General features: G+C 38.6%; 1 protein-coding gene across 2 annotated transcripts in view; it reads left to right on the top strand.

The window, feature by feature from the left end:
* Positions 1 to 16,663, top strand: part of LOC124553909 — a 41,733-nt gene extending 25,070 nt beyond the window's left edge. The window contains exons 5-7 of one of the 2 annotated variants that reach the window (XM_047127933.1): positions 5,104 to 5,160; positions 15,949 to 16,053; positions 16,481 to 16,663. In XM_047127933.1, the coding sequence (XP_046983889.1) occupies positions 5,104 to 5,160; positions 15,949 to 16,053; positions 16,481 to 16,489 (171 nt within the window). In that variant the 3' untranslated portion in view covers positions 16,490 to 16,663. The remainder of the gene's footprint in view (positions 1 to 5,103; positions 5,161 to 15,948; positions 16,054 to 16,480) is intronic. The other variant, XR_006968162.1, reaches the window with a different exon arrangement.
* The last annotated feature ends 209 nt before the right edge of the window (positions 16,664 to 16,872 follow it).

The following is a 16,872-nucleotide window of genomic DNA, read 5'->3' as shown; positions in this document are numbered from 1 at the left end:
GAGCAGCAAGAATATTGTGTAAAGTAGATAGATGGTGGTGCCCCTTGCAGAGGCTGCTTTACGGATCTCGAAATTCTTACACTCACTTCCTGGTACATTTATGTCACAACGATTTTTGTTGCTTATAATAAAAATTTCCTTCAACTGAAAAGTGATTTGCACAGGTTCCTTTGGGTCTAGTATTCGGAGTTAAGTTACATACTCTGGTGCAAAGGATTTCAACATATACTACAAACAGAAAGCAAAGATATTTGGGCAGGAACATTTGGCAGTTAATAAGAAAATGGAAAACATTCCTTGTTGGCCATTCCTTCTAAAATTATCTGAATCTGCAGATTTAAGAATTGAAAATTCATATTAGCTACATGACAAATTACAATGTTCATATGAATCTACATCTACATCCAGATTCCGCAAGCCACTGTATGGTGCATGTTGGAAGGCATGCTCTACTACTACTAGTCATTTCCTTTCCTGTTCTAGCTGCAAATGGAGCGAGGGAAAAACAACTGTCTATATGCCTCCATGTGGCCCCTAATCTCTCTGAGCTTATCTTTGTGGTCGTTACAAGAACTGTACATTGGCGGCAGTAGAATCGCTCTGCAGTCAGCCACAAATGGTGGCTCTCTAAATTTTCTGGATATTGCTCCTTGAAAAGAACGCTGTCTTCCCTCAGGTGATTCCATTTGAGTTCCTGATGCATCTCCATAATACTTGATTATTGTTGAAACATATTAGTAACAAATCTAGCAGCCTGCTTCTGAATTGCTTCGATGTCTTCGTTTAGTCCGACCTAGTGTGGATCCCAAACATTCGAGCAGAGCTCGAGAAGAGGTTGCACTAGTGTCCTACATGTAGTCTCCTTTACAGATGAACCTCACTTTCCTAAAATTCTCCCAATAAACCAAAGTGGACCATTCGCCTTCCCCACTACAGTCCTTATATGCTCATTCAATTTCATATCGCTTTGCATTACGCCTAGATATTTAACTGACATGAGTGTGTCAAGCATCTCATTATTTGTAAACTGTGGGTTTGTTTTTCCTACTCATCTGCATTAACTTACACCACAGCAACATTAGCTAACAACCGCAGACTACTGTCCACCAAATCATTTACATATGTAGGAAAACAACAACTTTCCTGTCACATTTTCCCGGAGCACTCCTGTCTCTGATGAACACACACCATCAGGCGCAATGTACTGGGTTCTGTTACTCAAGAAGTCTTTGAACCACTCGCAAAATCTGGGGACCTATTCCGTATGCTCGTACCTTCATTAACAGTCGGCAGTGTGGTGCCGTGTCAGATGCTTTACAGAAATCTAGGAGTATGGAATGCTGCATGACAAACAATTTTGTGTTGTAAACAGCATTGTTGTTGACCCCTCTGGTTATCTCAGGGTGACTGATCAAAGGTGTACACTCTGGTGTTTTGCTGAGTTGTCGTTTTCATCTCGTGCACAATATTTCAACAACTGGACGAGCCTTCTTCTTTAGGTGCTGTGAGTTTTACTGTTTTGTGCACTTGCGGGGTGGACTCCACTCCACACAGTCTGGTTGGAGTCTGGGAAGTGAGTAACAGCAAAACTCATAGCATCCGTGGAAGACGGCTGCATGAGATGTCGAAATATTGTGCATAAAATGTAACTGACAACTTGGCAGAACGGCTGGTAGCACACAGTTACAGATTTTGTTCTTAGGATCTGCAGCTGTTTTCTTTTAAAACTGACAGTGTAATCAACTAAATGCACTCACAGAGACAGCAAGTGTCATATCGTGAAGCACCAGTCTAATACTTGTCAACCTTCACGGTGATGTTTATCATGTAACAGTTATTTTGTGATTAAAATTTCATTCCATTTTGAACTTATTCATCAATAAAAACTTATCTGGTTTTGATGGTGTTCCAGTAGAGTACTAAAGATTTATTCTCATAAAATAAGCCTCATGTTATTGGAAATATGTAATGCATCAACTGAGTCAAGACATTTTTCCAGAGAAACTGAAATACACCATTGTTAAACTCCTCTTTAAGAAGGTGATAGGAGAGGTCAATAACTGCTGACCTGTTTCATTGTTGACATCATTTTCCAAAATGCAGTTGAATACCAGCAGCTGCCAGTCTTGTGATGGCTTTTGTTACCACTGGAAAGTTGGCATTGGTGATGCCAAGTTTCCAGACAAGGTGTGTATGTGTGTGTGTGTGTGTGTGTGTGTGTGTGTGTGTGTGTGTGTGTGTGTGTGTGTGTGTAAAGACCTCTTTCACAGTTTTGGTAGCACTTGATTCATAGCTATTGAGTTCACAAAAGATTACCTTTCTTTTAGTGTGGATCATCCAGTAATATTCAGCAGCATTAAGACAGGAATCCAGTCATCTAAGCACAAGGTGGGGGAAGGAGGGGCAGTGAAGGTGCTCATTCCTTGGATTTCTGTACCTGTAGCAGGACGTTCACATTAATTATTATGCCACAAGTAATTAATTTTCCTACATCGGAGCAATTTGATCACACCTCTTCTGCAACTCTGCGTAACGCATGAATGAGTCAAATGACATAAACCATACTGCGGTAGAGAATTTGGAGCCCTTGGCTGCTTTAGCCGTGTATGAAGCACCATCTGTTGCCAGAAGCAAAACATTTTCTCTGCTCACAACATCTTGTCACAGTAGCTTCACAGAGTTGTGAAACAAAATGGCAACTGTTGAATTTTGTACTCTCTCTCAAGAGCTTCACGCATTAGGAGGAACATTTTTCCAGGCCTGTCAACTTTCAGAACACCCCATAACATCTGCAACATAATGTTCCCCCACATTGGTACCTTTGTATAGGGACGTTGATCTTTAGTTCAGCAACACTAATTCATTTTTTTTTTTGAGCTACTCTTCGTAGCACACTGATAAATAGTTCTTTCTCAATATAGATTAACCTGGAACAGGATGTTTTGTGTACTTCTCAAGAACTGTCTGAAATGTGGATTCTTCAGCTTCTCAGATGGGATGTTGCAAGACACCATCATTTCTCCTGTCTTTAAATGTTTGTACAATTGAAGATGAACCTGTCTGCTCAACTAACAGCATTTGTCTGCTGCCATTTTCAGCACTTCTCTTCACACAGCTGCTGTATTTGGTGGTATTACAGTGCTATTGCACATTAAAGTGCTTTTCTGCACTAACTTTGACTTCACTTAATTAACAAAATAACATTTCCCCACCAGTGCTAAAGAACTTATCATCAAACTCACGAACGAAACCTTGCAACTCCATGCTGATGGACCGCTTTTGTTGAACCACTTGAGTTTATATTCTGACTGAATAGTGTGACCACGTGTGCGATGTTTATCATGTTGGGAGGTGCCTTTGTTAGTTTTGAGAATGTTTTGTTGGCCCCACCCAACAGTGTCTTACATCAGCAAACTGACTAGTGTGTAATGCTACTTGTCTACTGTTGTTGTGATCTTCGGTACAGAGACTGGTTTGATGCAGCCCTCCATGCTACTCTATCCTGCGCAAGCTTCTTCATCTCCAAGTAACTACTGCAACTTACATCCTTCTGAATCTGCTTAGTGTATTCATCTCTTGGTCCCCCTCTACGATTTTTACCCTCCACATTGCCCTCCAATATTCAATTGGTGATCCGTTGATGCCTCAGAACATGTCCTACCAACCCAGCCCTTCTTCTTGTCAAGTTGTGCCACAAATTCCTCTTCTCCTCAATTCTACTCAGTACCTCCTCATTAGTTACATGATTTACCCATCTGATCTTCAGCATTCTTCTGTAGCACCACATTTCAAAAGCTTCTATTCTCTTGTCTAAACTAATTATTGTACTTGTTTCACATCCATACGTGGTTACACTCCATACAAATAGTTTCAGAAAAGACTTTCTGACCCTTAAACTTATACTTAATGTTAACAAAGTTCTCTGCTTCAGAAACACTTTCCTTACCATTGCCAGTCTACATTTTATAGCCCCAACCATCATCAGTTATTTTTATCCCCAAATAGTTAAACTCCTTTACTACTTTAAGTGTCTCATTTCCTAATCTAATTCCCTTAGCATCACCTGATTTAATTCGACTACATTCCATTATCCTCTTGTTTTGCTTTTGTCGATGTTCATCTTACATCCCCCTTTCAAGACACTGTTTATTCAATTCAACTTCTCTTCCAGGTCCTTTGCTGTCTCTGGCAGAACTAGTATGTCATTGGTAAACCTCAAAGTTTTTATTTCTTCTCCGTGGATTTTAATTCCTTCTCCAAATTTTTCTTTTGTTTCCTTTACTGCTTGCTCAGTATACAGACTGAATAACATTGAGGATAGGCTACAACCCTGTCTCACTCCTTTCCAACCACTGCTTCTCTTTCATGTTCCTTGACTCGTATAACTGCCGTCTGGTTTCTGTAAAAATTGTAAATAGCCATTTGGCCCCTGGCACCTTCAGAATTTGAAAGAGACTATTCCAGTCAACATTGTCAGAAACCTTCTCTAAGTCTACAGATGCTAGAAACATAAGTTTACCTTTCCTTAATCTATGTTAAGATAAATCGTGAGTCGTACGTCAGTATGCCTCACATGTTCCAACAAGAATCCAAACTGATTCTCCCCAAGGTCGGCTTCTACCAGTCTACTAAAGTCGTGATAAATAAAGCTTTGTAGTAATTGTTGTGTTTATTTGTGGCATTATAATCTGAAACATTGTCATGTGAGAAACATTTTCATGTTTTTATTCGTGTGTCCATATAAGATACAACAAATATATAAAGTTTTGCAAAAGTTGGCGGAAATATGACCTGTTACTGAAAAAAAAGATGTAAATATGGCTTTGGATGTATAATAGAAGTACATTTATCTATACTATATCACCTGAATTTATGCATAAATTGTTGTTAAATTCACCATGAAGTTCAGGAAAAAATATGACTTGTCATAAAAATGTGGGCCCTTCTTATGATTACTTGAAGTGAAAAGTGAAGTGTCAAAAGTATTCAGTAATGTACCACAAGGAAACAGAGAATTAAACCTTTTAAACATAATTTCTGTCATGTAAATTTCATACACCACGAAAACATTATAAATCTGACATCTGTTGTAAATTTTTCCAGCTTGATGAATCGCCGGAGGACTTTGAAGTTGGCAGTCACCCATTGCTAATAAATCTGGTGAGTCACTGAGTTTTATAATATTTCAGTACTTACGACTAGAATACAAGTTGCAATAAGCTCAGTAAGAAGGCCTGACTGCAACTCATTTTCTCAATGAAATTGTGGTTCTGTTGTTTGTCTTCTTCTTCTTAGTTCTTCAATCGTCAGGTTGGTTGTCGGCAGGGCACAAAGCTTTTCTTTCTTGGGCCTTCATCTTGAGAGTGGTATGTGGTGCAGTCGTTACTGTCCATGACCTAGGCAAAGTATTCCAGTCTGGGTCTGCCGCTTGTGTTCTTATCTCATTCTGTACAGCGAAACATTCCAAACATGCCTTTATGAGGTCTTTCCTGAAATGTCTGTCTATGCAGCTGGGTGTGAAAAGGTTCCGCAGTTTATAAATATTTTAGCATACAGTCACTAATATTAGGAACAAGTCGAGAGCAATGTGTTTCGAGAGTCGAGCTCTCATCATCAGGCTGTCTAAGTTAACCCTACATAAAATGCACTTCAGAAGCACTGGAGGTCAAAATATAAGATTATTCAGACATGGAGACTATCATCTTACTTTAAAACTGGAAGCACCAGATTCCCTGCATCCTTATCTGCATATTCTTCAAAACATTGTTTATGTAAGGCAGTAAACATCAGTCACACCAGCTGCCTCTCAGTGCACGTCAGAGCTGCACACGTGTTTATAAATAAGTGGTGCCTTAAAAGCAGCACTTCGAAGGATGTGTGTTAACATGGATAAGGAAGCAGGGAATCTGATGCTACCACTTTTCAAGTAAGACAAGGACTTCACAGCTTAGTAATTTCATTTGTTTTTCTGTTTTTACCTTGAATGTTTTTGAAGTGCATTTTATGTAGGATTAATTTTGAAGCCGGATGATGGCAGCTTGACCCCAAAAACATGTTGCTGTGGATTATGTTCCTAAAATTAGTGGTTGTATGCTAAAATATGTATAAAGATTGCCTTAAAAATAGCTACCTTTGGTGCTTAAAATGGACAATATTAGAAAGTTTGTTCTCTTGTTAAAATCAGTCTTTGTGTGATAGATTTGGCTTGCAATATTCTTCTTTGATCTTCCATTTGATGTAATTTTACTCCATCAGTAGGTGAAGGATTCGGTGGTTTACAGTTGCTCACTGAGCTTTGAGCAGTGATATTTTGCTTACTCACCACAAAGATCTTTTTTTTAGCTTCATTAATTTCCATGTTATAAGAAAAACTGAGTGTGGTTCCATCTGGGCCAGCATCACTTCTAATTGAAGGGACTGGTGGAAGAAAGTGCTAACTCACAATAGCATAATTTGGGTTGTTACATGTTGTTCGATTAACCCTTTTGTTACAGCAGTCTGCTTCGCTGAGCTGGTGCCACTGATCGGTGCAGCGTACCGCGAACTGTGCACATTGCGCGTCAGAAAGATGATGTGCAGGTTACTGTATTTAAGTGTTACATAACAATATATTTGGAGATTTTATAAGTATTATAAGAAAAGCCATTTAGGATCATTTGAAAGATTCTTAATAATGTAATTCAGTATGATAAATTTGAAAACAAGGTTCAACACACAAACCCACATTACAATTTTTACACTTGTACTTAGATTCTCATTTTCTGTCATTTGCACTTCAAACAACACACCTTCTATTTAAGTTTCTTCCTACTAGTTTGTAAACCGAAGAAAAGTGTCTTTCTGTTAAGCTCAGTGGATGATTATTGCCTGTTCGGTGTTGATATTTTATGCTTCGATGATACTCTTCCAGTATCTCCCTAATTAACTGCAATTGAAGTTTTGCCATGGATACCAGTTCTTTCCTTTTGTGTTTATAAAGACAATAGGCATTCCACACACAATTGTCCAGCAAGTGAAAGAAATGTTTGTGATGCCATTGCAGAGATTTGAGTGTTGATTCCACAGTGCTTATAACCGTGTCAGCTTTATCAACTGCACCCATTGAATTATTATAATCCAATACGCATACAGGTTTTTGGATAACTTTTACTGTATCAAATTCATCTGAGTGCATGGTAGAAAGCATATAGACTTCTTTTTTATCCAACCACTTTTTGAATATTAAATTTTTGCACGATTGACAGGTTGCCTGTCCTCATTTTAATCATTCACCAGTTTTAGGCATTCCTTTCCTTCTCTTTCTTATGGTCCCGCACACATTTGTGCAATTATTGTGTAGCTTTCTAAATAAAGCTGCACTGAAATACCAATTATCTATGTGAACAGTATAGCCCTTTCCTAAATAGGGCTTTACAAGTGCTTCAACTATCGCTCCTGACTTTCCAGTATCCTTATTTTTGGTATCCACCAGGGCAGATGATCCCATGTAAACAATTAAATCTTGTACAAATCCTGTCTCACAGTCACAGGGAAAAAAAGATTTTATTCCAAATCTGTTTCTTTTTGACGGGATGTATTGTTTGAAAGACAGCCACTCTTTATAAAAAAAAAGTAAACTTTCATATATGCACAGCTTTTGGAATGGCTGAAATGACTGACAAAATTTTTTTTTTTGTAATAAATCAGTGATGATGTTCTGTATTTTGTATAACAATCATTGGTAGAACCGACATCATGGTTGAAATGCAGCATTCATAGTAATTTGGAATAGTGGTCTCTAGCCATTACTTCTCCAAAAATATTGCTTCGCAGAAGTTTGTCTTTACTCCAGTACTCTACTAAATATAATTTCTTGTTCCACATCATTCAAAATCATATGGCAAAAAAACATAGTTTGGCTACTCCAGTTCCTTCTGAATTGTTTCATTTGCAATTAACTCTACGAGATCTTCAGAGATAATCACATTTCTGTTTTTCCCTTGGTCTTAAGAATGAAAGCTCTCTTCAGCTTCTATCTGTTCCTTCCACAGAAAGAACTCCGAAAATAAAATCACACTGCATAAGTAGCGCAAACGGAAGTGCAGCATTTATGTGTTATTCTGAGAAAATAATTTAGTTGAAATACATAAGATAACGTAGTAGGTGAATACGGATTGGGGCTAAGAAATGAAAGAGGAAGCTGCCTGATAGAATTTTGCACAGAGCACAACTTAATCATAGCTAACACTTGGTTCAAGAATCATAAAAGAAGGTTGTATACATGGAAGAAGCCTGGAGATACTGACAAGTTTCAGATAGATTATATAATGGTAAGACACAGACTTAGAAACCAGGTTTTAAATTGTAAGACATTTCCAGGGGCAGATGTGGACTCTGACCACAATCTGTTGGTTATGAACTGTAGATTAAAACTGAAACTGCAAAAAAGTGGGAATTTAAGGAGATGGGACCTGGATAAACTGACTAAACCAGAGGTTGTACAGAGTTTCAGGAAGAGCATAAGGGAATAATTGACAGGAATGGGGGAAAGAACTACATTAGAAAAAGAATGGGTAGTTTTGAGAGATGAAGTAGTGAAGGCAGGAGAGGATCTAGTAGGTAAAAAGATGAGGGCTAGTAGAAATCCTTGGGTAACAGAAGAAATATTGAATTTAATTGATGAAAGGAGAAAATACAAAAATGCAGTAAATGAAGCAGGCAAAAAGGAATATAAACGTCTCAAAAATGAGATCGACAGGAAGTGCAAAATGGCTAAGCAGGGATGGCTAGAGGTCAAATGTAAGGATGTAGAGGCTTATCTCACTAGGGTTAAGATAGATAAGACTGCCTGCAGGAAAATTAAAGAGACCTCTGGAGAAAAGAGAGCCACTTGTATGAATATCAAGAGCTCAGATGGAAACCCAGTTCTAAGCAAAGAAAGGAAAGCAGAAAGGTGGAAGGAGTATACAGAGGGTCTATACAAGGCGATGTAGTTGAGGACAATATTATGGAAATGGAAGAGGATGTAGATGAAGATGAAATGGGAGATATGATACTGCGTGAAGAGTTTGACAGAGCACTGAAAGACCTGAGTCGAAACAAGGCCCCGGGAGTAGAAAACATTCCATTAGAACAACTGATGGCCTTGGGAGAGCCAGTCCTGACAAAACTCTACCATCTGGTGAGCAAGATGTATGAGACAGGCGAAATAACCCCAAACTTCAAGAAGAATATAATAATTCTAATCCCAAAGAAAGCAGATGTTGACAGATGTGAAAATTACTGAACTATCAGTTTAATAAGTCACAGCTGCAAAATACTAACACGAATTATTTACAGACAAATGGAAAAACTGGTAGAAGCTGACCTCGGGGAAGATCAGTTTGGATTCCGTAGAAATGTTGGAACACATGAGGCAATACTGACCTTATGACTTATCTTAGAAGAAAGATTAATGAATGGCAAACCTATGTTTCTAGCATTTGTAGACTTAGAGAAAGCTTTTGACAATGTTGACTGGAATACTCTCTTTCAAATACTAAAGGTGGAAGGGGTAAAATACAGGGAGCGACACGCTATTTACAATTTGTACAGAAACCAGGTGGCAGTTATAAGAGTCGAGGGACATGAAAGGGATGCAGTGGTTGGGAAGAGAGTGAGACAGGGTTGTAGCCTCTCCCCGATGTTATTCAATCTGTATATTGAGCAAGCAGTAAAGGAAATGAAAGAAAAATTTGGAGTTGGTATTAAAATCCAGGGAGAAGAAATAAAAACTTTGAGGTTCGCCGATGATATTGTAATTCTCAGAGACAGCAAAGGACTTGGAAGAACAGTTGAACAGAATGGACAGTGTCTTGAAAGGAGGATATAAGATGAACATCAACAAAAGTAAAACAAGGATAAATGGAATGTAGTCAAATTAAGTCGGGTGATGCTGAGGGAATTAGATTAGGAAATGAGTCACTTAAAGTAGTAAAGGAGTTTTGCTATTTGGGGAGCAAAATAACTGATGATGGTCGAAGTAGAGAGGATATAAAATGTAGACTGGCAATGGCAAGGAAAGCGTTTCTGAAGAAGAGAAATTTGTTAACATCGAGTATAGATTTAAGTGTGAGGAAGTCGTTTCTGAGAGTATTTAAATGGAGTGAAACATGGACAATAAATAGTTTGGACAAGAAGAGAATAGAAGCTTTCGAAATGTGGTGCTACAAAAGAATGTTGAAGATTAGATGGGTATATCACGTAACTAATGAGGAGGTATTGAATAGGATTGCCAAGATCAGAAGTTTGTGGCACAACTTGACTAGAACATGGAATCGGTTGGTAGGACACGTTCTGAGGCATCAAGGGATCACCAATTTAGTATTGGAGGGCAGCGTGGAGGGTAAAAATCGTAGAGGGAGACCAAGAGATGAATGCACTAAACTGATTCAGAAGGATATAGGTTGCAGTAGGTACTGGGAGATGAAGAAGCTTGCACAGGATAGAGTAGCATGGAGAGCTGCATCAAACCAGTCTCAGGACTGAAGACCACAACAACACACACAAGATAACACCGAGCAAGTATTATCCGCTCTCTAATAATTATTATAAGCAAGGTGCTGGAGAAATTGTGGTAATGGAGACAGTCTGCCCCATTCATGTGTTGTATAATCTGAAAATGGTTGTGGTATGTAAATACAATCCATGTCAGAATGCTTTATGCCATACTTCCAACCTAACCTCAGCCTAGGGCTGCACCACAGATCAGCCTGTCACCACAATGAAATTTAGAAACATGTAGCATGCTGGGGCAAATCCAGATTAACAATTTAATAAGTCTATCTGACACTGTAGAGTTGTTTAAAGTTATATTCTGAAAATATATTGCCAGTCATGGATTACCCTAAATACTTTCTTATCTGTATTTAGATTAATAATACTCAACATAAACACTAATGATTACTGTTGTTGTTGTTGTTGTTGTTGTTGTTGTTGTGGTCTTCAGTCCTCAGACTGGTTTGATGCAGCTCTCCATCCTAATCTATCCTGTGCAAGCTCCTTCATCTCCCAGTACCTACTGCAACCTACATCCTTCTGAATCTGCTTAGTGTATTCATCTCTTGGTCTCCCTCTATGATTTTTACCCTCCACGCAGCCCTACAATGCTAAATTTGTGATCCCTTGATGCCTCAGGACATGTCCTACCAACCGATCCCTTCTTCTAGTCAAGTTGTGCCAAAAACTTCTCTTCTCCCCAACCCTATTCAATACCTCCTCATTAGTTACGATATACCCATCTTATCTTCATTAGTTACGTGATATACCCATCTTATCTTCATTAGTTACGTGATATACCCATCTTATCTTCAACATTCTTCTGTAGCACCACATTTCGAAAGCTTCTATTCTCTTCTTGTCCAAACTATTTATTGTCCATGTTTCACTCCATTTAATTACTCTCAGAAATGACTTCCTCACACTTATGTCTATACTCGATGTTAACAAATTTCTCTTCTTCAGAAACGCTTTCCTTGCCATTGCCAGTCTACATTTTATATCCTCTCTACTTCGACCATCATCAGTTATTTTGCTCCCCAAATAGCAAAACTCCTTTACTACTTTAAGTGACTCATTTCCTAATCTAATTCCCTCAGCATCACCCGACTTAATTCGACTACATTCCATTATCCTCGTTTTACTTTTGTTGATGTTCATCTTATATCCTCCTTTCAAGACACTGTCCATTCTGTTCAACTGCTCTTTCAAGTCCTTTGCTGTCTCTGAGAGAATTACAATGTTATTGGCGAACCTCAAAGTTTTTATTTCTTCTCCCTGGATTTTAATACCTACTCCAAATTTTTCTTTTGTTTCCTTTACTGCTTGCTCAATATACAGATTGAATAACATCGGGGAGAGACTACAACCCTGTCTCATTCCCTTCCCAACCGCTGCTTCCCTTTCATGTCCCTCGACTCTTATAACTGCCATCTGGTTTCTGTACAAATTGTAAATAGCGTGTCGCTTCCTGCATTTTACCCCTTCCACCTTTAGAATTTGAAAGAGAGTATTCCAGTCAACATTGTCAAAAGCTTTCTCTAAGTCTACAAATGCTAGAAATGTAGGTTTGCCTTTCCTTAATCTTTCTTCTAAGATAAGTCGTAAGGTCATTATTGCCTCATGTGTTCCAACATTTCTACAGAATCCAAACTGATCTTCCCCGAGGTCGGCTTCTACCAGTTTTTCCATTCGTCTGTAAATAATTCGTGTTAGTATTTTGCAGCTGTGACTTATTAAACTGATAGTTCGGTAATTTTCACATCTGTCAACATCTGCTTTCTTTGGGATTAGAATTATTATATTCTTCTTGAAGTCTGAGTGTATTTCGCCTGTCTCGTACATCTTGCTCACCAGATGGTAGAGTTTTTTTCAGGACTGGCTCTCCCAAGGCCGTCAGTAGTTCTAATGGAATGTTATTTATTCCCGGGGCCTTGTTTCGTCTCAGGTCTTTCAGTGCTCTGTCAAACTCTTCATGCAGTATCGTATCTCCCATTTCATCTTCATCCTCTTCAATTTCCATAATATTGTCCTCAAGTACATCGCCCTTGTACAGACCCTCTATATACTCCTTTCACCTTTCTGCTTTCCTTTCTTTGCTTAGAACTGGGTTTCCATCTGAGCTCTTGATATTCATAAAAGTGGCTCTCTTTTCTCCAAAGGTCTCTTTAATTTTCCCATAGGCAGTATCTATCTTACCCCTAGTGAGATAAGCCTCTACATCCTTACATTTGTCCTCTAGCCACCCCTGCTTAGCCATTTTACACTTCCTGTCGATCTCATTTTTGAGACGTTTGTATTCCTTTTTGCCTGCTTCATTTACTGCATTTTTGTATTTTCTCCTTTCATCAATTAAATTCAATATTTCTTCTGTTACCCAATGGGTTCTACTAGCCCTCATCTTTTTACCTACTTGATCCGCTGCTGCCTTCACTACTTCATCTCTCAAAGCTACCCATTCGTCTTCTACTGTATTTCTTTCCCCCATTCCTGTCACTTGTTCCCTTATGCTGTCCCTGAAACTCTGTGCAACCTCTGGTTTAGTCAGTTTATCCAAGTCCCATCTCCTTAAATTCCCACCTTTTTGCAATTTCTTCAGTTTTAATCTACAGTTCATAACCAATAGATTGTGGTCAGAGTCCACATCTGCCCCTGGAAATGTCTTACAATTTAAAACCTGGTTCCTAAATCTCTGTCTTACCATTATATAATCTATCTGATACCTTTTAGTATCTCCAGGATTCTTCCATGTATGCAACCTTCTTTTATGATTTTTGAACCAAGTGTTAGCTATGATTAAGTTATGCTCTGCACAAAATTCTACCAGACGGCTTCCTCTTTCATTTCTTAGCCCCAATCCATATTCACCTACTATGTATCCTTCTCTCCCTTTTCCTACTGTCGAATTCCAGTCACCCATGACTTAAATTTTCGTCTCCCTTCACTACCTGGATAATTTCTTTTCTCTCATCATACATTTCTTCAATTTCTTCGTCATCTGCAGAGCTAGTTGGCATATAAACTTGTACTACTGTAGTAGGCATGGGCTTCGTGTCTATCTTGGCCACTATAATATGTTCACTATGCTGTTTGTAGTAGCTTACCCGCACGCCTATTTTTTTATTCATTATTAAACCTACTCCTGCATTACCCCTGTTTGATTTTGTATTTATAACCCTGTATTCACCTGACCAGAAGTCTTGTTCCTCCTGCCACTGAACTTCACTAATTTCCACTATATCAAACTTTAACCTATCCATTTCCATTTTTAAATTTTCTAACCTACGTGCCTGATTAAGGGATCTGACATTCCATGCTCTGATCCGTAGAATGCCAGTTTTCTTTCTCCTGATAACGATTACTGCACCATATCATTAACTCATTGGAAAGACCTACACATACAAACAATGTACAACATTAGTTACCTGGCAAATACTTACATACAATACAGTACACTTTAGTTTCATCACCTTCCACAGAATTAAATGTGATTTCTTTGAACTCCATTTTTTGTTGTGAACACTCTCCAAGTGGTATATCAGTTCTTACCTCTGAGAGCATCAAAACATATTGCACTCAGTAAATGTCATCTAAATAGCAAAGAAAATGGGTTTTTGCTTAATATCTTAATATCATACTGTGATGGAAAAGGAACGTGTAAACAGAATTAATGCACTTATTCATCCATCATGTTTAATACTGCCAATTATGAAGCAGAATCTTCAGGGATGTGGAACAACACAGTGAAGGTGCAGTGAGAAACTAGGGCCTGCATTACTTAAATATCTAAAATAAGTTATTTGTGCTTCATGAAACTACTGTAAAAATTCAGGGGAAAGGCCGCACCTCCAACTCTTCGGAAACGCTCTATCCAGAGGGCCTACATCACAAGTGACACTTTACTTTGCTTAAGTGTACTAGTTACCTGTTAATTGTCAAAGAGTTTTACAGCAGTTCTGGCATTCGCCTCCCATGACTTGCATAGTAATTAACCCTCTCAACCCTTTCATTTATAGCCTTAGCTTGGACCCATTTGTGGGCTTTTTGTGATACATGAACGTTTCTGCTCAGTCTGCACTGCACAGAGGGTACTGCAGACGTTCACACTGGTGATATCTCCATAACATTTTTGCTAATATAGCACACTTGACTATAAACCAGCCATCTGGTTACGGCAGTTGTGTTACATTATTACATTAAGGTTAACACAGCATTTAAATGGTGACTGAGAGGTAACCAACATTTCTCCTACTTTTCCAGAAGCAGAACTGTGTCTCTTCATGTGTTTGTTTACGTCTGTCACCAGCTTATCATAAATATGTAATATTTCTTTCCTAGGCTCTACTTGTATATTCTTGTGATGCTTCACCCCCATACGTCACACAAGCCTGCCACACCACCAGTCTGTGCAACATCAGCCATGGTGTAACGTACAGTGAGAAATTAAGAAAAGCACAACACATACACACACACCAAGATAGCTCCTGGGAAAATCATAATAACGAAGCGTTCAAAGATCTACATGCCGGTAGCTACAACTAACTGGCTCTTACGGCCAACCAATGAGACATCGGTGCCAGTTGAAATAGCTATGTATAATGCCTTGTGGCTGTAGAAGGTGTAATGACAAGCGGCTCGCAAGCCCTGAGGAATCATGGGGTCAACAGAAGCGTCCGATTCCACCTGTCTGCATTGATGTAAGGGTGTTGTCGTGGATGATGTCATTACGCCACGGTGTTTATGAGTTGGTTGTGTTTGTAGATGTTGTCTTGTTGTGTTTCATGGTGCCCTCCCGTGTGTGTTTGTTTGTTTGTTTGTTTTTTTTTAAAAAAAACCTCTTATATTTAGCTTGACCTCTCCCTAAAACCCACAATTTCCCCCAGTTGTCTCATTAATTTGATGGAAGTTTTGGATGGAGATGTTATTGTCTTATTTATACATATTTTCATGTTTGTTGCCATGTGTATGTAGTAACATCACAGGTGCCATATTGGAGATGCTTAGAATAGCAATTTCTGCCATATTGATGATGTCATGGGTCAAAGCAGACGGCTGGAATCTGACACTTCTGTAATCCAGGGATCATGACGTCATCTCTCCCGCTAGTCAATATCGCTGGCAGTTTTCAAACCACGGATTTCTTTGAACCTAGCCATCCTTTGCAGAAGCAGCTCGCAGGCCCTCAGGAATCTTGACGTTATATCATGACATGAGGTCATCTCTCACGCTAGCCAGTATCGCTGGTAGTTTTTGAACCCCAGATATTCTTTGAGCCAAGCCATTCTTTGTGATGCTGAGTGGGTGTATGTACAGTGCCAGATTTAGTGTTGCATGTGCGATAAAGCATTTCTATTATGGAAAACTTTGTATCCTTCATTTTCCTTGTGTGTGCATATAGAGCCAAATATGGAAGTTACTGTGAAGTGCCTGCAGGATGACTGCAATTTTTTTCAACGTCTTGGCAAATTTGAGAACACATGCTGCAAAAGCACATGCTTGCAGAGGAGAAAGGAAAGTTTATATTCCAGACAATGGATGGTAAGTAACTTCGTATAATAATTTTATGATGTGCAAGAAAAGTAAAGTGTCTGGTAAATCTACAGAATTTCCTTCTTTGTGGCTATAGTATTCTGATGCACTGTGTTACCCTGTAAAGTTTCTTTCAGTACAACTATGAGGATTATTTGTGGTAACAGCATATTATCATAAGAAATGGCTTCGGTATTTAAGTTGCCATCTTTGTAACGTTTGTTGGTCAGAATTTGTGTAGTAACTGTATTCTAACTTCAGTATCACTCTAATATTTTGTTTCAGTAACATGTTCCTTCACACTTGAAAATTTCTGAATGTTCAAAATGACATCAGTGACCATAGTCAGTATTTTTACAGTAAAATTGCTATGAATTGCAGTGACAGAATCCAGATTTGTGAGTGATGTTACCTATTTTTGTAATGGATGTTTCAGAGTTTCTGAAGTGAAAGTCCAAAGAAGAGAAGACAGCAAGAAGTAGCTATTTGTGTTTTTCATGGTTTGTAGGCCTACTGGCGAAACTTGCTACGTAAAAAAAAAGTGAGTAACGCATCAAGCTTGGTACCTCTATGGTGATGTGGAAATCCGAGCAATGTTAATAAAGAAATTAATTTTGTGTTTTTTTTCGTTTGATTCCTTTATCGTGTTGCCTATAGTTCACAAAATTTAATTGAAGTACCAAGTTGATAATTTCAACATAAATTGGACTATGCACATAGCTGTCTCTAATGGCTTTGCTGCTTTTCACAGGTGAAGTATGATTATTCACTAGTCCTTCAGTTTGCATGTTTCTTAATCAATTGTGGCAAAAGAAATCACTGACTCAA

The sequence above is a fragment of the Schistocerca americana genome, chromosome 11, assembly GCF_021461395.2.
Source record: "Schistocerca americana isolate TAMUIC-IGC-003095 chromosome 11, iqSchAmer2.1, whole genome shotgun sequence".
NCBI lineage: Eukaryota > Metazoa > Arthropoda > Insecta > Orthoptera > Acrididae > Schistocerca > Schistocerca americana.
The sequence above is the reverse complement of the archived record's forward strand: the minus strand, read 5'-3'. Positions and strand labels throughout refer to the sequence as shown.